This window comes from Leucopleurus acutus, assembly GCF_964270905.1.
Source record: "Leucopleurus acutus genome assembly, chromosome: 2".
NCBI classification, from domain to species: domain Eukaryota; kingdom Metazoa; phylum Chordata; class Mammalia; order Artiodactyla; family Delphinidae; genus Leucopleurus; species Leucopleurus acutus.
This window is the reverse complement of record NC_139143.1, coordinates 69,593,334-69,616,940: the sequence shown is the minus strand read 5'-3', so window position 1 is coordinate 69,616,940 and position 23,607 is coordinate 69,593,334. Positions and strand designations below refer to the sequence as shown.

Here is a 23,607-nt window from a genome sequence, read left to right as displayed (position 1 = left end):
AGCTGCATCTCAGTGCTGCCTCCTTCTTTTGCCCCTCTCCCTCTTCCTGCAGTGAAGATAGTGAGTTGTGCAGCAGAGGGGAAGGAGGTCCCACTTTGCATAGTAACCTGTGTGAGTTAGTGAGCTATAGGCCTGCTGTGCAGAGACCCTGTGGGACTCTTGGCCTGAGGGGGAGGAGGATTATTACACTACTGAAATCCTGCCCTGCAAGGTACCTTCCAGCAAATACTCCTTCGTTGGCTGTGATTGTCTGGCTGTCGCTATAAGTCATCCTTAACTAATGTATGAAAGACCTAATTGGCATAAGAAAGGTAGTTTAGAGGTTTTAACTGCATGCAGTACGAAAAGGTAGGTGGTGAGATGCAGAGAGATTCTATGATAAATACAGGCAATAAATGTAAAATTTTATGAAGGCAAAAGAGGAAGAAAAGAAACATTTATTCACATTCATCATTTCTTCTCATATTTTCCCACCAAGTAGAAGTTGTATAATCCAATACATTCTACCTTAAAAACTCTTTTGAATTTTGTATTCTGTTCCATAATATATTCTTGATTATTTTACTAAAAAGTATTATGATTCATTATTGAATAAAATCAATGTTCTTAAAGGATGCACCATGTTTATCGTGTGTCTTGATGTCTTCCCTGGCACAACTACCTCATGCTCCAGTCCAGGGTCTAGTCTGAGAAGCACAAGCACATTTATCCTCACAGCAACCTCATGAAAAAGATAGTATCATTTTACAGATGAGAAAAGGAAGGTTCAAAGAGGGAAAGTCTCATGGGTACTACACGTCATTGTTAAATTTCTCCCCCAAACCCTCTCCTTTTATGGATTTTGTGGTTCTGTAAAACATAGAAAAACTAGCAGTATAAATAGAGTGCTGATCTAAAAGTTAAGAAAGGTTTTTGGTTCTGTTCCTAGCATAGTTATTGACTTGCAGGGAAATCTTTTGAAGGTCCCTTATAGAAATGTGGTCTTTCATTTCCTCATATGCATGTTGAATTTAATTTCATCCTTAATGTTGGGAAAAGGTACATACATATTTTTAAAAATCAGACACTTGACATCCTTGAAGATTAGTTCTAAATAAAAGCAGTTGTTAATGGAATAATACCCTTGAGAACTCTCCTCAAGTCTAGTGCACTCTTCTGTGTATCCATACACCCTTGACTTTTAAACACAAAATTGTTGTCACCAATTATTGGCTTCCTTACTACACTGAAAGTAAGCTATTTTAGTCTGCTGCTTGATTCAAGCCCCCCATGCCTACCAGTTCCTTAAATGTATATCTTGTCCATAGGTATAATAGTAGCCAAGAGCTCAAATTTTAACGTCAGCAAAATCTGGTTTTAAATCCTGACTCCAGATTATTAGTGTGACATTAGATAAACTACTTCAGCTCTCTGTGCCTCAGTTTCCTTATTTTAAAAGGGGGGTAATAATGCCTATTTCATGGGTTTTTACAAATCTCCTGAATTGTCTATAATGATAACATTGGAATGTTGTCATACGGTAATGCCTAAAAAATTTGGGGTTGATGTTTTATCTTGTAAATTCACTTTAAATAAATATATTCTTCTGTAAGTATTCTAAGTCTATAGATTCATATACATTAAGTGAAATTTACTTGAAAATACTAATTCTACAATTTACATGACCTATTTTTTGATGATTGATATTGTAAATAACAGACTGTCGTACACTTTAGATTGATTCTGATGGGGGAAGAATATTGTATGATATGTGGCATTCAACTAATCTATTTGGTTAATTTGGTAGTATAAAAGGATTTGTAGATAATGAATTTTCATACTCTGGAAGATAATTTTATAGATCCTACACTGCTTCCGGATTTATACTGGTGCCTCGTTTTAAAGTAGGACTTTCACCTGACAGTGTATGTTAATATTCGGAAAATTCTCTATCAGTAGGCTAGCACCATCTTGACAGCCCTATGTTCTGCTTCTACCTTGCTAATTGTTTCCTTGGGATTATTTGGATTGTGTAGAAAGCTTTTTGCAAATCCCCTTATTACTGAAGTCATTGTTGCCAGCAGGAATAAGATTAAAGGTGCTTAAGTCTGTAGAGTTGTTTCTAATTTGTACGTGTCATTTCAGTGGCATTTTAACAGAACTCTGTCTCCTGTCCCTCCCTTCTCCCCCGGTACTATCTCAAGTTAGGTCCAAGAAGCCAGGCCATTGGAAGAAATCTCATTTTATCCTCCTAATTATTATGCTGGCACTCAGGAGATAATTTTTCCCTTCATGCACTGCCAATTAATATGCAAATGGACTGATAAATATTTATGCAATGATTTAAATTATGCAGGGAGTGCTTTCAGTGTATTCTGTAAATGAATTGTTCGTGGACTTCAAAGTACTGGCTGCTGTGCTAACGAGGAGAGATTTGCATAAGGCCCTAATCACGCGCATACTGATAAAGCTTCATTATGGAAACTGCCAGCTGCAATCTTTGTTTCTATTTTATTACAAAAAGAGGAACTTTTCATGCTTCAGTTGCCTTGACAATGTCAGTCCTAGCTGGTAGGAGAGGCTAAAACTCCTGTGAGCAACTGAAGTTTCCTTATTCAGTTGAAGATTGCTATGGTGTAACTGAAGTTGTATTTCGCTTCTCCCCCAATCCACTTTCCACCTCCCACCCTTGTTCTTTTAAGGATATAGTGTAGATTTGTTAGAAATAATAGTACCTTCTTTCCCCTACCCCAAACCGCTACCTGTTTCTTCCTTGCTTTGGACTGTCTGAACCTCTAGAAGATTTCACAGCAATGCTGGACTGCAGTGACTATGTTCTAGGTGGGTACCAGCACGGTTCTTTCTTATAAGCTTTAATATGGAAATAGCATGTGTGGAGTTGACTATGCATAAATGCTTAATCGCATATGCAACCAACTCGGGGGAGGGGGGAGAAGTGGATTGAGCTGGGAAGGAGGAAAGCATTTGCAAAGCACAAGCCTGCTTGAATTTGCAGTAGGTCCCTCCCTACCACTAGCTCTTCTGGTTCAGAGGATATTTTCAGTAAATAGTGTGGATTTAGAGTTCAACTGGAATGGAGGACATTTTTGCTTTTTGGAAATTTCTATTGAGAGCATTTCATGTAGTTCTAAAAACAGTCTAAATCTGAAACAAGGTATAAAGTGTACCTAAATAATATGTACATATTAATTTAAAAAGTTTTGCATACCGAATGTGAATGTCTTCTCTAAAAAATGCCTAGTGAAAAATAAGATGGAGCCATAGTGCCTAGTTGTTCCCATAAATGCTAATACAGAAGGTAATTGGAATGGTTACTGCAATAGGACTGTTGATCAATTTCCAGATTTTAGAAACTGTTAACTGTTTTCAAATTTTGGCTAATACTAGCCTTTTTTATTTTTAAAAAATCAACTTCTGTTCTTCAGGAAATAATTTTTAAGTGCTGGAAAGCCTGTTTTTAGAGTTTTTCCTATAGAACAACAAGATTTGGGGACGGGGATGTGTGGCTTGAATATATAAACTCTCTTTGGTGATTAAGATTTAAAATAGATTGAGGCACTTTGTTTTTTAGACTTACTGTGACCATGGTGGCCATATTTTGTGTTGAGTTTTTTCTGTTTGTATGCAAAATTGTTGAAACCTCTTTGGGTTACTCTAGTCACCTCTCCAGGTGATGATAAGAACTCCAGGTCTCTGATATCTTAGTTTTAAAACCTCTACAAATGATTTTTTTTTCCTGTAGGTAATTTTTCCTGCTTGAAAAATTGAGGCTGCCCCCCATCACCATCACAGTAGCTCCAGATAAAATAAAATGATAGTTCTGAAAATGTTTGAATTTTTAGCTGGAAGGCATGGCCTAAACCCAGGGTAGTACTAATACTCGTACAGCATGATAAAAATCACTATTTAAAGGGTGAATGACTAAAATAACAAACTGATGTCAAGAATTCAATCCAAGAGCAACCTGTAGACTGTGTATTAGACTCATACAGTCAGTTCAGTGTGCTCAGAGGGAAAAAACAAACTTCACATATCAAAAAAAGAACTTACTTGTATTTACTCTTTTACATCTACTAAGTTGGGAACTCAAGAAAGGAAAGGAAAGTACCTTTCTGAAATATTTTTAGCATTATATTTTAGAATTAGACATTATATCTGTAATTTTCAGTTCACAGTAAATATCATTTAAACATTCTTCCATTCCATTCCAGTGTACAACATTCATAGTTGTTCAATTAATCAGGATTTATTTATTTTTGTGTATGTATATTAAACTCTTGACAGTTTGATAGAAAATGCATAGAAGATTCACATAGAATACCTGTGACATAATTTTTAATTTTTAGATGTGGAAATCAGGATATGAGTTGTGCAGGTCATGACTTGTTGAGAATTATGCCTACAGCTTTGTTTTTATGGTATGTGGAAAACATTGTTACCCTTCTGATGAATGTTAACTGCTTCATCATTTTTTCCCACTTTCTTTTAAAATACACTCTAAAGGAAGCATTGAGCAGCATGTATGCTTAATGGTGTATTCTATTACATTTGTTGTGGTTTTTGTTGACTTTCATAAGATTTTGGTTAAGTCATTCAGAAAGCTGATGTTTACTAAGCTGTACACCTGTTCCTTTCAAACCTTAGTATGCTTTCAGATGATATTTAAATTTTTCTGTAGGGGGAAGGAAGTTATAGAACTACCCTCATTTATGACCACAGACATACAAATTTGAACCCTTTGAACATGTGAAGAACAAAACAAATATATGATAGAACTGCTTAAGCCCATAAGGCAAGCATTTGTTTCAAAAACTATTTAAAAAGCTATTACACAGCTTCCAGGTTGGAAATGAAATTTATGAGAGAAGGATTCTTGATCTTTCTTATCAGTTATGCATGTGGATAAAGTAAACATGGACAACACAGTTGGGACTACTAATGATTGTTTTGATTTTCTAGTTAAACATTTAAGCAGATGACAAAATGGGCTGTTCAGTCAAAAAATTGAATATAATATACAGTTTAAGTATTATTCTCTGCTAATAATTATAGTTAAATGGTTCTTAACCCATTGAGAGAAAAGGTAGAGCTTGCTTGATGGTAAACTTCTTTGACTATAAATATGCTAAGTTTGAGTTCACAGAAGTAGAATAAGATACATATTAAATGTATAGTTTTTACCCTTTAGGAGAGGTAGAAGAAAAGCAGACTTGTTCTTGTCTTTCCTCTTGCATATCTTCTAGGATACTTAATATTGCTTGATGAAAATGTATTACTATGAAAGCATTCATTTAGGATATCAAGGCAGTATAATTTTTAACTGGGTGTGGTTGTGATTTAATTTTGCAGTTATTAGATGTATCTGTTATGCCTTGTAGGCCAGCTTCTTGTACTGGTTTATGATTGAGGTTTGAATTTGATATATTCTCACTTTGACGCATGTTTAGTTTGTTTTGGGGCAGGGGGTGGGGAGTAAATATGGAGATATTTTTCTTACACATGTTTTCATTTTATTCTGTTAGGTTGAGGTATTGTCCAGTCTGTAATCAAGGTTACCAGTAGATTATTTAGGTTACAATTAATGAATATCTTTACTTATGAAAAAAGAAACTTTATTTGGGAATAACATATTTTACTTTGTGAGGTACTTCTCTCCTCCTCCCTGCCCCAACTTTGTTTATTTAATATACTTTATGCTTCATATTATAAAACATTTTTCCTCTTTTTTATATTATACTCTATTATAATTTTTTTTGCAGGTTAGATTTCTGTTATTTCTCTTGGAAGAATCTTAAGGTTCTTTAGAAAGACAATTTATTTGTGGATCACTTCAGAGTTAAAGGAATCCTGAATTTCTTTCAGATAAAATTTTGTTATAGTTTGTAATGTTTTAATGTTGATACCATCTCTCCTTGAACTGTAGGACTGTAACAATAGTCAATATTCTTGACCTTTTCCTTTGCCACAATTTTGCCTCCCTAACCACATCCCCAATATTTTCAAAACCTATTCTCTTCTGATTTATTGCAGACTCAAGAATGAACAATCCGTCAGAAACCAGTAAACCATCTATGGAGAGTGGAGATGGCAACACAGGTACAAGATCGTTCTCAGATCCAGCTATTTAATTAGATGTAATAGAGCTAAAAGAAGAAACTTCCCATTTAACTGTGATTTGTATTCGGTGAATAAAGACCAATTTGAGTATTGAGTTGTCAAATATTAGCTAGTATTTGCAGGAACTGGGATTGTATTGATTTAAGATTATCTAACTTCTTCTGCAGATTGTTTCATCTTTTGCTGCCATATATCAGAGAAACTACAGAGTAGTTGAGAGACTAGTCCTTTGGGTCAGTTAGTTCTGGGAATGACTTACTAGCCACTTACTAAGCTGTGTGACTTCAGGCAGTTTCCCCAGACTTTTTGAAAAAGACTTAATTTGTTCACCTATAAAATGGGGATAATAAATTTCATAAGTCATTGTGAGTATTAAAGGAAATGTGTTAAGCATGGTGCCAGCTACACAGCCATTCAAAAAAGTTGAATGGCTATAACAAAAAAGTTGTTCTTGTTATAGGTGTTAATCAAAATGGGAAATCTTATCCACATTCAGTATAAATTGTATTGAAGTAATGGTATTGTGAGTAGATAAAAACACACACCTGTTTCTAATACATCCTTTTATTTCATAATTTTTTAAAAAAAACTTACACTTGATTAAACCCTGTATAAAGAGAAAATTAATACCATAAAAATGAGGAAACTGAGGCCCCCATGGGAGGAAGGTGAGTCTGTAAAGGATAGATTGTCTCCACAGCCCATACTCGACATTTGACTCTGTATCTTTATCAACCATTTAAGAAGGGAATTATGGGCAGGGATACCCAGAAAGTAATAGTTTCACTAGGTTTTTACTAGCAGAGAGCGTTGCCTCTTTGACTCGTGATTTTTAAAATGCCTAACTATGAGAGATAGTAAAAATGAGAGTCACTCTTGGAGACTGTCTTTGTTTTCCACCCCTACTGGCCATAACACCTTTTAATTTGAAGTAAATGAGTTGAACCAATACAGCAGCTTCCTGCCTACATATCTTTCGTTTAAAATTTTTTGGTACCTGGAGATATTTGTTAATCTTTAAAGCATACCTGACTCTTTATGTGAAACTGAGCAGTGGGGCTTCCTGCTGTATTTAACATGTCTCTCAAGTTACTCCAACTGAGGCTAGCCAGGTAGGCTGCTGTAAATACATCCCGCGAAGGGGAGGGGCAGCATTCTGTTCTGTCTGAAGTGTCAGCCAGTCTCCTTTCTGTCCCCTGTTTGGGCTCCGCCTTGCATTTTTTTGTAGCAGCAGTCCCTCTGCCAGTATTGTGGCCATCTAGCTTAGGTGTGGGACTTGTTTGCAGAGAGAAATAGGGTAGCTGAACCCATTAAGACACTAGAAGAGAGTGAACAGGACACCCATGCCTAAAGAATTCAGATTCAAAGAAGAGGCATGTATTTCTAAGGGAAGAGAAACAGACTCAGAATGATTGGAGAACACTGAAAAAACACTATATCGGATTCCTTGGGAATCCATTACTATAATAGAAGTTTCAGTAGCTACCATTTATTGAGCACCACATTTAATAAAACCCTGATGACATGTTTTTAAAAATCTTAAGCACTGTATGCGTTACCTGAGTTTTGAGTTCTTATGGCAGCCCTGCAAGTTAGGTATTATTTCAAGGAATAGGAAATTGAGGCACAAAACCAGCCGGGAAATAAAGGCAGGATTAGGATTTACACCCTGCATATGGTTTCTCCCATGAACTGTAATAAAATAAAACTGAAAATTTAAGCAAAGCTTTGTATATATATATTTGGGTCTAAAACCATTTATAGAGCTATGTAAGATAAATTCTAGCTGGAACACTTGCTGAAACAGTCCCATGAATTTCTTGCCCTGTTTTAATGTGGATTGCATGGCCGACTCATTCACCATAGAGCTAAGCAGTATGAATTTAGATATTTTACTTTTTAATGTCTCTAAGACTCTGATTTTGTGGCTGAAAGCTAGTGCTTTCTTAGACTTTTTTATTTCCACCAGCAGCAGTGGTAGTTGATTTCAAATGGGGAAAATCTTTATTCCTTTTTCACAAGAATTACTGCTAATGAAATAAGAGAAACTGGATCAAACATGAGATGATCAGCCATCCTAACTCTGGAGCGTGGTGACTCACTTTCTGTATGTTGACTGAAGCATTTGTTGCCTTTATAAAATTACACATTACTTCCATATTATGGGCTTTTACATTCACTTGAGGATAACCTTGAATGTCTAGTTTCTCAAATGTTAAGGGTCTGTCACTGTGTTCTTAGCATTTCCCACTGATGTCAGTTGGTTAGCTTAGGAACGTAAAAATACATTTGAGTTCCAGTTTGCATACTAAGTACCATGTCTGATACATTAGATGTAAAATTACAGTCTACTGGGACTTCTCTGGTGGTCCAGTGGTTAAGACTATGCGCTACCACTGCAGGGGGCAAGGGTTCAATCCCTGGTTGGGGAACTAAGATCCCGCATGCCATTCAGCGCAGTCAAAAAATAATAAAACAAAATAAAATTACAGTTTATTCAGATAATTACTTGCTTATAAATGGATTTTTATTTTAAAATATAACTAACAAACCTGCAGATTGCTTAACTGTAAAGAATATATGGGTTCTTAGTTTTTGTTGGTTTATGAATAACAAGAAAACTTTTCAATGGAAAGAACACTAGCATTATAATAAAACCAAAGTTTCACATTTTCTGGATTCAGAATACTTTCGTGTAGACTACAACAATTTTAAACATTTCAGGAAAAAATAATTTTTGATTTTGTGACATTTTAAGAGAATGGTATTATAAAATTAAGATTGTATTTGATACGTTACTTCTTTGCCTTTCTCCAACCAGAGTGATTTATTTATGTTGAGCAGCTAAATCTGACAATGTGCTTTTGTCAAACAGCCCTTATATGTTCACAGAAAATCTGTTGCTTAGGTTTATTCATTTATTTAAGTCTGTGCCTGTCCTATATGTAAAATACTATACTTGGTGTTATTAAAAGATGTTATGCAAATAAATGAGATACCCTCAGTCTTTGAAGAGTTAGCAATCCATTAGAGATGAGACAGATACGCAGGTGACGGATTCAGGATAATTCAAGAGGAGGTAATTCAAGAAGAGGTATAGGAAAGTACCATAGTGGTATTTCTTTGAGGAAATTTGAGTATGTTCATAGGCCAGGTGGAAGGAAACACCAGAGAGAAAGGAATTAAAGAAAAACAACTGATGGAACTGAGGTAGGGGAAGGAGTTAGGATCAAAAGTACAGAATGGAGGGTTAACTTTGAAAATGGAAAAAGATATACCCTTTTTTTATATTGGGGAGAAGAAGCTAAGATCAAACAATGACAGAAAATTGAGGTGGAAAGGAGAAGGAAAATGAGGAATAATTCATGTCAGATTGTTCCATTTTTCTTATTTCTCTTTTAAGTAGTTGAGTCGGTCATCGGAGGGGAAGGCAAAGATAATAGTAATAATAATAGCAGCAGTTACCATTTGTTGAATTCTTACTATATGTGCACGGCTAGCTGCTTTATTATATACACTTCATAATTGTTAAAATACTCTTGTAAGGTAAATAGTATTATGCCTATTTTACAGATAAGGGAAATAAATTCAGAACTGTTTAGTAATTTGTGATTGAAAAGACTGTGAGCCTTTCATTACCTTTCTTTTTTCTTTTTTTTAATTGGAGTATAGTTGCTTTACAATATTGTCTTAGTTTCTGCTGTACAATGAAACGAATCAGCTATATGTATACATATATCCCCTCCCTCTCATTATCTCATACTACCTCAAAGATTTTGAATGAAATGGATTTGGGGGTGTGAGTAGAGTGAATGAGTTTTGACATAGTTACCTTTAAGGAATTGATTAAAATAAATAAAAAGGAGTAATAAGCTTCTTGTGGGTCAGCTCAAATTAAAGAAAACAGATGTGTATCTTATGTCTCTGAATTTGCCTATTCTAGATACTTTATATTAAGTGGAATCATACAATATTTGTTCTTTTGTGTCTGACTTAGTTCGCTTAGCATATTTTCAAGTTTATCTATGTTACACAATCTACAGATGAATAATACTCCATTGTATGATTGTACCACATTTTGTTTATCCATTCATCTGTTTATAGACACTTGGGTTGTTTCCACCTTTTAGCCATTGTGAATTAATGCTGCATTGAACATTGGCACACAGTTCTTTGGGGTATATAACTAATAGTGAAATTGCTAGGTAGAACAACACAAATTTAGTATCTTACAGCTCTGGAGTTCAGAAGTCCTAAAATTAGAGTTTGGAAGGGCTGCATTCCTTCTGGAGGCTCTGTGGAGAGAATTCATTTCCTTCCCTTTTCTAGCTTCTATAGGCTACCTACATTCCTTGGTTTATGGCCTCTTCCTCCATCTTCAAAGCCAGAAGTAAAGTGTCTTAAAGTCTGTCTGTCTGTCTGTCTTCCCCTCTCTGTCTCTCTCTCTTTTCTCTCTCTCTCTCTCTCTCTCTCTCTCTCTCTGTCTCTCTCTCTCTGACCCCTGCTTCCATCATCACATCTTCTCTGACTCTCCTGCCTCCCTCTTTCTCTTATAAAGACCATTTTGTGATTACACTGGGTCCACCCAGATAATCGAGGATAAATTCCCCCCGTCTCAGGACCCTTGACTTGATCCGATCTGCAGAATCTTTTTTACCATGTAAGGTAACTATTCACAGCATCTGAGAATAAGATGTGGACGTCTTTGAGTTGGCTGTTCTGCCTGCCACGGTACTTTATCCTAAATTAAATCTGACCAACTGTATTATAGATGACAATTGTAAAAGTAAAGCCGCTGTATGAAGTTTTATAAACATCGGTAGGAAAAACCAAAGCATTTTCTTCAATGTAAAAAATATTAGACAAATTTTAAAGGCTTGCTCACTTTTTAATCAAAGGGCGGACTTCTTTCATCAGTATTCCTGACAGATGGTCATCTGCCCTGTGCTTGGACTCATCCATTGTTAGGGAATAGTTAATTTTTAATGCACCGTATTCTGTTGTTGTACAACTCCGTTATCTATACTTTTTTGAATTCTGCCCTTACCAGTAACACAGATTAAAATGATTTTCCTCATCTTTTAAAAATGAAAGCTCTTCTGGAAGTCATTGCCCTATTCTACGTCTTCTTCATTTATTTGACATTTATTATAAAGTGACTTATTATAAAGTAATATATTATAAAATATTACAATTCATTATAAAGTAATAATTTAATATAATAGTGGCTGTCATTCATTAAGTATTTACTAGATGTGTTAAACACTTACATAGATTGTCTCATTTAATCCTTATAACAACCATATGAGGCATTATTTTTTTCTCTTTATAGATCAGGGATTGAGGCTTAGATGTTTTTAGTCCCTTGACAAAAGTCACACATAGCTATAAACACATATCTATAAAAGTGAGCAGAGCCATCCTCTTATCCTTTGAGCTATGTTGTTCCTTTTGTTTTGTCTCCACTGTGCAAGACACTGTACTATACTCAGTAGGATCACTAAAGTTGAATAAAATATTAATTTGTTCTCAGGAAATTTATCTTACATGTATGGAAATGTAATAGAATATTCATAAGAATTATAAGAATATTCATAAGAATGTCTCATAGACATGAGTCTATGAGAATTCAGTGTAGGGAGGAATCATTTCCAGCTGGGAGGATGAGGGAAGGCTTTGAAGAAGGTGGGACTTAAACTGGACCTTGAAGCTGGGTAGGATCTAAATGTGATGGTAGTAGACAGCGTATGTTTAGGATGAAGAAACAGTAAAGCTAACATGGGAGAAATAAAGCTGTACTGAAGGTTTCTAATTCCTTCAGATTTTTCCCATCGTGCCATGTGATTTCTAAATCCTTTATCATTTAGTCATCCTCAGAATTAGTGTTACAGACTTTAGTGCAGCCAGTGCTGTTACCATTGGCTTATTATTGTTATTTTTTAAAAATTACCACTGGCTTATTATAATTATTTTTTTATAATTAATAAAGTTAAAAATGACATCAGATTAAATTTTTAAAATCTAGAATGTTATTTTTTCTGATAATATTTAACTGTTTTGAAATATTAAAAGTTGTTTTATTTTAAAGCAACTGACTCACCTTATAACCAGACAAGGACTCAATTTTCAGAGGACTCAGTTTTAACCTGTTGATTCACTGAGTTTATGGTCAATTAACTGTAAGTCTTTTTTGTAACCTGAATTATGGTGGAGCTAAGGCTTCCTATCCTGACCTGGTTCACTAGATTTTTCATTCAAATGATTTTTTTTCCCAGGATAATATCAAGATCTTTTTGGCAACTGAAAAAGTCAAAGAAATTTGTTAATGCAACCTAATATACATTTATGAAGTGGCATTCCAAAAATACTATCAGAAGTTCTTAGCAGCCAATGATGCATCTGTTCTGTGAGACTTATTAGTGCCATGGCTAATATTAGGGAGTTATATTCTTAAGAGAACATGATCAAACATCATTTTCTCCAAGATGAGGACAAAGGATGTTGAAAAGACCAGGGCACCAGTGAATATATCTGCTATTTTTCATAATAATTGAAGAATCTTGATGTCTTGAAGCAGCGCTAGTTTTGGAAAATATTTCCAGATGAAATACCAGCATTTTCAGTCAAAGCCTCACAAATTCACTGAGGAACAGGCCTCACATAAAGTTCTCATCAAAACAGAGTATAGCAATTGTACATTTCAGACTCCACAGGGCCATTTTCTTTTGAACTTACATTTATCCAGGGGTTATTACTAATATTCTTATTACTGTTATTATTTTTAATGTATTACGTATTTTACTGTGTGGGCTTCATTCTGCACTGGCCCAAGTGCTCTTATAAGCCTCAGGGTGGAAATACCAATACCGATACTGATTTTTCTTGGTCTTCCTTCATAGTGATGTTTTAAATAGTGGGTAGTTCCACAGGTCATTGAAATTGGCTGGAGCACTTCTAGAGCCTCAGGAGCATGATGGAGGATATATTACTCTGTTCTTGGTGGTCTAGAAGCAAAAAGTCAAACATTTATAGGAAAGATGGCTCTCCTCTGGTGTTTGGTTTGGTAGATGTCAGTTAAAGTACATGGCTTCTAAGAGATTCTGACCACTACATAATGAGAAACTTGCCCTGGCCCTGCCCTTTGCTGCATGTGGGGAATTTTTTGTTGTTGTTTTGGGGTATACTGCAGAGCTTATGAGAATACTAAGTGACATTTGAATTAAGATTATACTTTTGTTAACTGAGTGAATGAGCAATTGATCTTTTCACCAAGTGATAACCCAGTAACAAAAATTAAGATTTTAAAGGTAGTATCCATTTCATTTTTATTCATTACCAATAGAATTTGGAATATTAATAAGATTTGTTTTTAAAAGGATGCTTTAGGCACAGATTGTGAGATAGTAATATTCTCCCTTCTTCCTTACAAAGCAGTTTAGCTTCCTATCATGCCCCTTTTTTGTGTTCTTTTTTTCTAAGTATAAAAGATTTTTCCAGCCATGTTATACTTTAATCTTGCTTGAAGCAAAAAACTAGACTCCATTACTGTGTCAGTTAGATCCATTATATAGCATTCTGGCTTAGAGCAGTGGCAGTGGAAGCCAGGGGTCAGATTTAATAAGCATTTGCGAGAGGAGGAGAGGAGATTGAGAGGGAGTTAAAAAAAAAAGCAAGCAAGAAAGGGAGTAATCTAAAATGAATACCTGTATTTGGCTTGGGACTGGGATAGACGTAGCATCATTACCTGAGTAGGGACTGCCTGAGCTAGGAGTAGACTTGACAATGAGGTGATACATTCAGTTTTGAAGATGTTGCATTTGGGTGCCATATGGTACTTGCAGGTGAAGAAGTGAGTAATTGGAGATAGAGATATGTTCCTGAGGAAAGAAATCTGGTTGCTTATATAGATGTGAAAGTACTTAGCAGGGAGATACTGCTGGGAAGAGAGTGGAATAGCTGAGAAGAGGACCAAGGGTAAAACTCTTCTACAACATAGAAAGGGCAGACAGAGGAAGAGAAGCACATGAAGTAGGATGTCCAGTACGATGGCCACAGGCTGCATTTGGCTGTTTAAATTAAAATTAAATTAAAAATTCAGTCAAGTTAGCCACCCTTCTAGTGCTCAGTAGCCACATGTGGTTAGTGGCTACCACATTAGATAGCATATATATAAAACATTTCCATCATCACATAAATTTCCTTTGGGCAATGCTTAAGTGGTCTAAGAAAGAGCAACCGTGGAGATCAGAAGTGAACCCAACATGGAATTCCCTGTTGCCACAGTGGTTAAGACTCTGCGCTCCCAATGCAGGGGGCCCGGTTTCCATCCCTGGTCCGGGAACTAGATCCCACATGCATGCCACAACTAAGAGTTCACATGCCAGAACTAAGGAGCCTGCATGCCACAACGAAGGAGCCTGCCTGACGCAACTAAGACCTGGCACAACCAAATAAATAAATAAATATTTTTTTAAAAAAGAAGTGAACCAGACAGCAAAGTTCATGGAGTTAGTATTCATTGTAATCAAGTCTTGCAAAGAGGTGGAGACATAGAAAGCTTAAAATGTGACCTTTGGATTTGACAGTTAGTAGTTACTAGGGACTTTTTAAAAACTTTATCTTACTGAAGTATAGTTGATTTACAATGTTATGTTAATTTCTGCTGTACAACAAAGTGATTTAGTTATGCATATATTTCTTTTTCATTATGGTTTATTACAGGATATTGAATATAGTTCCCTGTTCTATACAATAGTACCTTGTTGTTTATCTGTTCTGTATACTAGGGACTTTTTAAAAGGTTTTAGGTAAGTGGCAGGGAAAAAAATTGCTGTTGATAGAGAAGTGAATAGTTGAGGCAAGGAAAGATAAATGTAGGCAACTCTTTTACTAGAAGCTCTATGAGAAGCTGTGTAGCACAGTGATTAAGAGTTTGGCCCTGTAACCAAACCATCTGGATTCAGATCCTGGTTCTTTCACTTACTGGTTATGTTACCTTGGGCACATTATTTCCTTATGTGCCATGGTTTTCTTAGCTATAATATGGAAATAAATAATAATAATACATTGCATAGAATTGATGTTGAAAGCAAGTAGATGTGTAACTCAGTAAGTGCTCAATAATTAGTATTTACTATGAGTATGAGTATGGTGATGATGATGATATATTGAATAAAAGGAAGGAAAGAATGGGAGAGGAGGTCAAGTCTGTTTATAAGGTAGGAGAAAACTACTAGGAGGGGAGTGGTAAAGAAAGGATGGATGATTCAGGAATCAAAGTTCCTGAGGAGAAGGGAGGTGTTGGGTTTCAGAGCACTGGTAAATGAAGTAGCTTAGAGTAGAAGAAACCCTCTCCCCCACCACCACTCTTTTTTTTTTTAATTTTTAACATCTTCATTGGAGTGTAATTGCTTTACAATGTTGTGTTAGTTTCTGCTGTACAACAAAGTGAATCAGCTATACATACACATATATCCCCATATCCCCTCCCTCTTGCGTCTCCCTCCCACCATCCCTATCCAACCCCTCTAGGTGGTCACAAAGCACAGAGCTGATCTCCCTGTGCTATGCGGCTGCTTCCCACTAGCTATCTGTTTTACATTTGGTAGTGTATATATGTCCATGCCACTCTCTCACTTCCTCCCATCTTACCCTTCCCCCTCCCCGTGTCCTCAAGTCTATTCTCTATGTCTGCCTCTTTATTCCTGTCCTGCCCCTAGGTTTGCAGAGCCATTTTTTTGTTTGTTTAGATTCCATATATATATGTTAACATACAGTATTTGTTTTTCTCTTTCTGAGTTACTTCACTCTGTATGACAGACTCTAGGTCCATCCACCTCAATACAAATAACTCAATTTCATTTCTTTTTATGGCTGGGTAATATTCCACTGCATATATGTGCCACATCTTCTTTATACATTGATCTGTTGTTGGGCACTTATGTTGCTTCCATGTCCTGGCTATTGTAACTAGAGCTGCAGTGAACATTGTGGTACATGACTCTTTGAATTATGGTTTTCCCAGGGTATATGCCCAGTACTGGAATTGCTGGGTCGTATGGTAGTTCTATTTATAGTTTTTTAAGGAACCTCCATACGATTCTCCGTAGCGGCTGTATCAATTTACATTCCTACCAACAGTGCAAAAGTGTTCCCTTTACTCCACACCCTCTCCAGCATTTACTCTCTGTAGATTTTTTTTTTTTTTTTTTTTCCCACTATGCGGGCCTCTCACTGTTGTGGCCTCTCCCGTTGCGGAGCACAGGCTCCGGACACGCAGGCCCAACTGCTCCGCGGCATGTGGGATCTTCCCGGACCGGGGCACGAACCCATATCCCCTGCATCGGCAGGCGGACTCTCAACCACTGCGCCACCAGGGAAGCCCCTCTGTAGATTTTTTGACGATGGCCATTCTCACCGGTGTGAGGTGATACCTCATTGTCGTTTTGATTTGCATTTCTCTAATGATTAGTGATGTTGAGCATCCTTTCATGTGTTTGTTGGCAATCTGTATATCTTCTTTGGAGAAATGTCTATTTAGATCTTCTGCCCATTTTTGAATTGGGTTGTTTGTTTTCTTTTATATTGACCCTGTATGAACTGCTTGTATGTTTTGGAGATTAAGCCTTTGTCAGTTGCTTCGTTTGCAAATAATTTCTCGCATTCTGAGGGTTGTCTTTTTGTCTTGTTTATGGTTTCCTTTGCTGTGCAAAAGCTTTGAAGTTTCATTAGGTCCCATTTGTTTATTTTTGTTTTTATTTCCATTTCTCTAGGATGTGGGTCAGGAAGGATCTTGCTGTGATTTACGTCAAAGAGTGTTCTTCCTATGTTTTCCTCTAAGAGTTTTATAGTGTCTGGCCTTACGTTTAGGTCTTTAATCCATTTTGAGTTTATTTCTCTGTATGGTGTTAGGAAGTGTTGTAATTTCATTCTTTTCCATGTAGCTGTCCAGTTTTCCCAGCACCGCTTATTGAAGAGACGGTCTTTTCTCCATTGTATATTCTTGCCTCCCTTATCAAAGATAAGGTGACCATATATGCGTTGGTTTATCTCTGGGCTTTCTATCCTGTTCCATTGATCTATATTTTCTGTTTTTGTGCCAGTACCATACTGTCTTGATTACTGTAGCTTTGTAAAATAGTCTGAAGTCAGGGAGTCTGATTCCTCCAGCTCCGTTTTTCTTTCTCAAGATTGCTTTGGCTATTCGGAGTCTTTTGTGTTTCCATACAAATTGTGAATTTTTTTTTTTTTTTTTTTTTGCTGTATGTGGGCCTCTCACTGTTGTGGCCTCTCCCGTTACGGAGCACAGGCTCCGGACGTGCAGGCCCAGCGGCCATGGCTCACGGGCCCAGCTGCTCCGCAGCATGTGGGATCTTCCCGGACCGGGGCACGAACCCGTGTCCCCTGCATCGGCAGGTGGACTCTCAACCACTGCGCCACCAGGGAAGCCCCCTAAATTGTGAAATTTTTTGTTCTAGTTCTGTGAAAAATGCCATTGGTAGTTTGATAGGGACTGCACTGAATCTGTAGATTGCTTTGGGTAGTATAGTCAATTTCACAATGTTGATTCTTCCAATCCAAGAATATGGTATATCTCTCCATCGGTTTATATCATCATTAATTTCTTTCATCAGTGTATTATAATTTCTTGCACACAGGTCTTTTGTCTCCTTAGGTAGGTTTATTCCTAGGTATTTTATTCTTTTTGTTGCAGTGGTAAATGGGAGTGTTTCCTTAATTTCTCATTCAGACTTTTCATCATTAGTGTATATGAATGCAAGAGATTTCTGTGCATTAATTTTGTACCCAGCTACTTTACCAAATTCTTTGATTAGCTCTAGTAGTTTTCTGGTGGTATTGTTAGGATTCTCCATATATAGTATCATGTCATCCGCAAACAGTGACGGCTTTAATTCTTTTCCGATTTGGACTCATTTTATTTCTTTTTGTTCTCTGATTGCAGTGGCTAAAACTTTCAAAACTATGTTGAATAATAGTGGCAAGAGTGGGCATACTTGTCTTGTTCCTGATTTTAGAGCAAATGGTTTCAGTTTTTCACCATTGAGAATGATGTTGGCTGTGGGTTTCTCATATATGGCCTTTATTATGTTGAGGTCAGTTCCCTCTATGCCTACTTTCTGGAGAGTTTTTATCATAAATGGGTGTTGAATTTTGTCAAAAGGCTTTTTCTGCATCTATTGAGATGATCATATGGTTTTTATCCTTCAATTTGTTAATATGGTGTATCACATTGATTGACTTGCGTATATTGAAGAATCCTTGCATTCCTGGGATAAACTCCACTTGATCATGGTGCATGATCCATTTAATGTGCTGTTGGATTCTGTTTCCTAGTTATTTTGTTGAGGATTTTTGCCTCTATGTTCATCAGTGATATTGGCCTGTAGTTTTCTTTTCTTGTGACATCTTTCTCTGGTTTTGGTATCAGGGTGATGGTGGCCTCGTAGAATGAGTTTGGGAGTGTTCCTCCCTCTACTATACTTTGGAAGAGTTTGAGAAGGATAGGTGTTAGCTCTTCTCTAAATGTTTGATAGAATTCACCTGTGAAGCCATCTGGTCCTAGGCTTTTGTTTGCTGGAAGATTTTAAATCACAGTTTCAGTTTCAGTGCTTGTGATTGGCGTGTTTATATTTTCTATTTCTCCGTGGTTCAGTCTTGGAAGATTGTGCTTTTCTAAGAATTTGGCCATTTCTTCCAGGTTGTCCATTTTGTTGGCATATAGTTTCTTGTAGTAATCTCTCATGATCCTTTGTATTTCTGCATTATCAGTTGTTACTTCTCCTTTTTTACTTCTAACTCTATTGATTTGAGTCTTCTCCCTTTTTTTGTTGATGAGTGTGGCTAATGGTTTATCAATTTTGTTTATATTCTCAAATAACCAGCTTTTAGTTTTATTGATCTTTGCTGTCGTTTCCTTCATTTATTTCTGATCTGATCTTTATGATTTCTTTCCCTCTGCTACCTTTGGGGTTTCTTTTGTTCTTCTTTCTCTTATTGCTTTAGGTGTAAGGTTAGGTTGTTTATTGGAGATGTTTCCTGTTTCTTGAGGTAGGATTGTATTGCTATAAACTTCCCTCTTAGAACTGCTTTCGCTGTATCCCATAAGTTTTGGGTCGTCCTGCTTTCATTGTCATTGGTTTGCAGGTATTTTTGATTTCCTCTTTGATTTCTTCAGTGATCTCTTGGTTATTTAGTAGTATATTGTTTAGCCTCCATGTGTTTGTATTTTTTACAGATGTTTTCCTGTAATTGATATCTAGTCTCATAGCGTTGTGGACCCAAAAGATACTTGATACGATTTCAATTTTCTTAAATCTACCAAGGCTTGATTTGTGACCCAAGATATAATCTATCCTGGAGAATGTTCCATGAACACTTGAAAGTGTGTTCTGTTGTTTTTGGATGGAATGCCCTATAAATATTAATTAAGTCCATCTTGTTTAATGTATCATTTAAAGCTTATATTTCCTTATTTATTTTCATTTTGGATGATCTGTCCATTGGTGAAAGTGGGGTGTTGAAGTCCCCTACTATGATTGTGTTACTGTCGATTTCCCCTTTTATGGCTGTTAGCATTTGCCTTATGTATTGAGGTGCTCCCATGTTGAGTGCATAAATATTTACAATTGTTATATCTTCTTCTTGGATTGATCCCTTGATCATTATGTAGTGTCCTTCTTTGTCTCTTCTATAGTCTTTATTTTAAAGTCTATTTTGTCTGATATGAGAACTGCTACTCCAGCTTTCTTTTGATTTTCATTTGCATGGTATATCTTTTTCCATCCCTTCACTTTCAGTGTGTATATGTCCCTAGGTCTGAAGTGGGTCTCTTGTGGACAGCATATATATGGGTCTTGTTTTCGTATCCATTCAGCCAGTCTGTGTCTTTTGGTTGGAGCATTTAATCCATTTACATTTAAGGTAATTATCGATATGTATGTTCCTATTACCATTTTCTTAATTGTTTTGGGTTTGTTTTTGTAGGTCTTTTCCTTTTCTTGTGTTTCCTGCCTAGAGAAGTTCCTTTAGCATTTGTTGTTAAGCTGGTTTGGTGGTGCTGAATTCTCCTAGCTTTTGCTTGTCTGTAAATGTTTTAATTTCTCCCTCAAATCTGAATGAGATCCTTGCTGGGTAGAGTAATCTTGGTTGTAGGTTTTTCCCTTTCATCAGTTTAAATATGTCTTACCACTCCCTTCTGGCTTGCAGAGTTTCTGCTGAAAGATCAGCTGTTAACCTTATGGGGATTCCCTTGTATATTATTTGTTACTTTTCCCTTGCTGCCTTTAATATTTTTTCTTTGTATTTAATATTTGGTGGCTTGATTAATATGTGTCTTGGTGTGTTTCTCCTTGGATTTATCCTGTATGGGACTCTCTGTGCTTCCTGGACTTGTTTGTTTCCTTTCCTATATTAGGGAAGTTGTCAACTATAATCTCTTCTAATATTTTTTCAGTCCCTTCCTTTTTCTCTTCTTCTCCTGGGACCCCAATAATTCAGAAGTTGATGTGTTTAATGTTGTCCCAGAGGTCTGTAAGACTGTCCTCAAATTCTTTTCATTCTTTTTTCTTTATTCTGCTCTGCAGTAGTTATTGCCACTATTTTATCTTCCGTGTCACTTATCCGTTCTGCCTCAGTTATTCTGCTATTGATTCCTTCTAGAGAATTTTTAATTTCATTTATTGTGTTGTTCATCATTGTTTGCTCTTTAGTTCTTTTAGGTCCTTGTTAAACATGTCTTGTATTTTCTCCATTCTATTTCCAAGATTTTGTATCATCTTTACTATCATTCTTCTGAATTGTTTTCCAGATATACTGCCTATTTCCTCTTCATTTGTTTGGTCTGGTGGGTTTTTACTTTGCTCCTTCATCTGCATATGTCTTTGTCTTCTCATTTTGCTTAACTTCCTGTGTTTGGGATCTCCTTTTCACAGGCTGCAGGTTCGTAGTTCCAGTTATTTTTGGTATCTGCCCCCAGTGGGTAAGGTTGGTTCAGTGGCTTGTGTAGGCTTCCTGGTGGAGGGGGCTGGTGCCTGTGTTCTGGTGGGTGGGGCTGGATCTTTTCTTTCTTGGGTGCAGGGCCACGTTTGGTGGTGTGTTTTGGGGTGTCTGTGAACTTAGTATGATTTTATGATTTGCTAATGGGTGGGGTTGTGTTCCTGTATTGCTAGTTGTTTAATATGAGACGTCCAGCACTGGAGCTTGCTGGACGTTGGGTGATGCTGGGTCTTAGCGTTGAGACGGAGATCTCTGTAAGAGCTCTTGCTGATTGATATTACGTGGAGCTGGGAGGTCTCTGGTGGTCCAATGTCCTGAACTCGGCTCTCCCACTTCAGAAGCTCAGGCCTAACACCAGGCCGGAGCACCAAGACCCTGTCAGCCACACGTCTCAGAGGAAAAGGGAGAAAAAAAGAAAGAAAAAATAATAATTAAAAAAAAAAGTAATTTAAAAAATTAAAAAGTAATTTTAAAAAAAAGAAGAGAACAAACAAACCAGTAAACAAATCCACAAGTGATAACAAGCACTAAAAGCTGTGCTAAGATAAACATAAAAATCAGAAACAAGTCAGTCGCAGACAGGAAACCCAAAGTCTACAGTTGCTCCCAAGGAACACCACCTCAATTTTGGGATGATTCATTGTCTGTTCAGGTATTCCACAGATGCAGGGTACATCAAGTTGGTTGTGGGAATGTAACCTGCTGCTCCTGAGGCTGCTGGGAGAAATTTCCCTTTCTCTTCCTTGTTCTCACAGCTCCTGGGGTTCAGCTTTGGTTTTTGCCCCACCTCTGTGTGTAGGTTGCCCTCAGGCTACTTTCCCCACCCAGACAGGACAGGGTTAAAGCAGCGCTGATTAGGGAGCTCTGGCTCACTCAGGCCGGGGGCGGGGGCGGTATGGTAGTTATAATTGGAGTGCGGGGTGAGCCTCAGGCAGCAGAGGCCAGCGTGATATTGCAGCAGTCTGAGGCACTCTGTGTGTTCTCCCGGGGAGGTTGTCACTAGATCACGGGACCCTGGCAGTGGCGGGCTGCACAAGCTCCCGGGAGGGGAGGTGTGGATAGTGACCTGTGCTTGCACACAGGCTCCTTGGTGGCTGCAGCAGCAGCATTAGTGTTTCATGACCATCTCTGGTGTCCGAGCTGATAGCCGCGGCTCGCGCCCATATCTGGAGCTCGTTTAGGCGGTGTTCTGCCTTCTGTGGGCAGACAGGAAAGGATGCCCTCTCCTCGGGCACCCTGAAACAATGGTCTCTTGCCTCTTAGGCAGATCTAGAGTTTTTCCCAGACTCCCTCCCGGCTAGCTGTGGCGCACTAGCCCCCTGCAGGCTGTGTTCATGCAGCCAACCCCAGTCCTCTCCCTGGGATACGACCTCCGAAGCCCGAGCCTCAGCTCCCAGCCCCCATCTACCCTAGCGGGTGAGCAGACAAGCCTCTCAGGCTGGTGAGCTGGTCGGCATCGATCCCCTGTGGGAATCTCTCTGCTTTGCCCTCTGCGCCCCTGTTGCTGCGCTCTCCTCCGTGGCTCCGAAGCCACCCACCCATCCCCCCATCTCCACCAGTTAATGGGCTTCCTAGTGTGTGGAAACTTTTCCTCCTTCACTGCTCCCTCCCAGAGGTGCAGGTCCTGTCCCTATTCTTTTGTCTCTGTTTTTTCTTTTTTCTTTTGCCCCACCCAGGTACGTGGGGATTTTCTTGCCTTTGAGGAAGGCTGAGTTTAGTAGGTGTTCTGTAGGAGTTGTTCCACACATAGATGTATTTTTGATGTATTTATGGGGAGGAAGGTGATCTCCACGTCTTACTCTTCCGCTATCTTGGAGGTCCCCCCACCCTTTTTTTAAGGTAGAGAAATGGGAGAGTGAAGGAGTTAAAGATAAGTTATAGATAATGGATATAGATAATAAATTTTTAGGTAGAAGGGAAGGTAAGAAAGCATTCTAGATAGGGTTAAGAACAGAGGCAATTAAGGATGTCCTTGTGATATTGGGAAAATGAAACCAGGGAATAGAATGCAGTAAAGAAGTCTGGGAGTAGATAGTTCATCCATATAAATAAACAATGTAAGAAGGATTGGTAGCAAAGGGTCATAATTCAAACCAGGAACACTGACATCAGATAAAATCAGGATAATGAGTTTTCCTGCAGCTTTCCAGGGAATTTTTGTGTTTCCAAAGAAGGCAGGAAACTGCCACCATTTACCTGGCTCACATCTTAAAGATGAGTAAGGAACATTTGACTAGATTACGAGGAAGGTGAAAGGTGAAACAGAGCAAATGTTTGCTAGATATTTGTAAACAGCGTTGTTACTATGATATTAGAATTTTAGAATAAGGACTTTCCTTCTGGTTTTCTTGGTCCTCAGAGTATTCCTGTTATGTAACATGTTTAAGTTATTTGAAAAAGACTTGATCTCAGTAGTTGGTAGATCACAAATCATTTTTCAACAATTAAGAATAAAACTAATAAAAATCTGTTTAA

The 23,607-nt window shown here is 37.5% G+C and overlaps 1 protein-coding gene across 2 annotated transcripts in view; it reads left to right on the top strand.

Moving 5' to 3' along the window:
- POU2F1 (POU class 2 homeobox 1) overlaps positions 1-23,607 on the top strand; it is a 172,629-nt gene that overhangs the window by 86,880 nt on the left and 62,142 nt on the right. For both annotated transcript variants that reach the window (XM_082861444.1, XM_082861443.1), the window contains exon 2: positions 6,031-6,096. In XM_082861444.1, the coding sequence (XP_082717570.1) occupies positions 6,031-6,096 (66 nt within the window). The remainder of the gene's footprint in view (positions 1-6,030; positions 6,097-23,607) is intronic.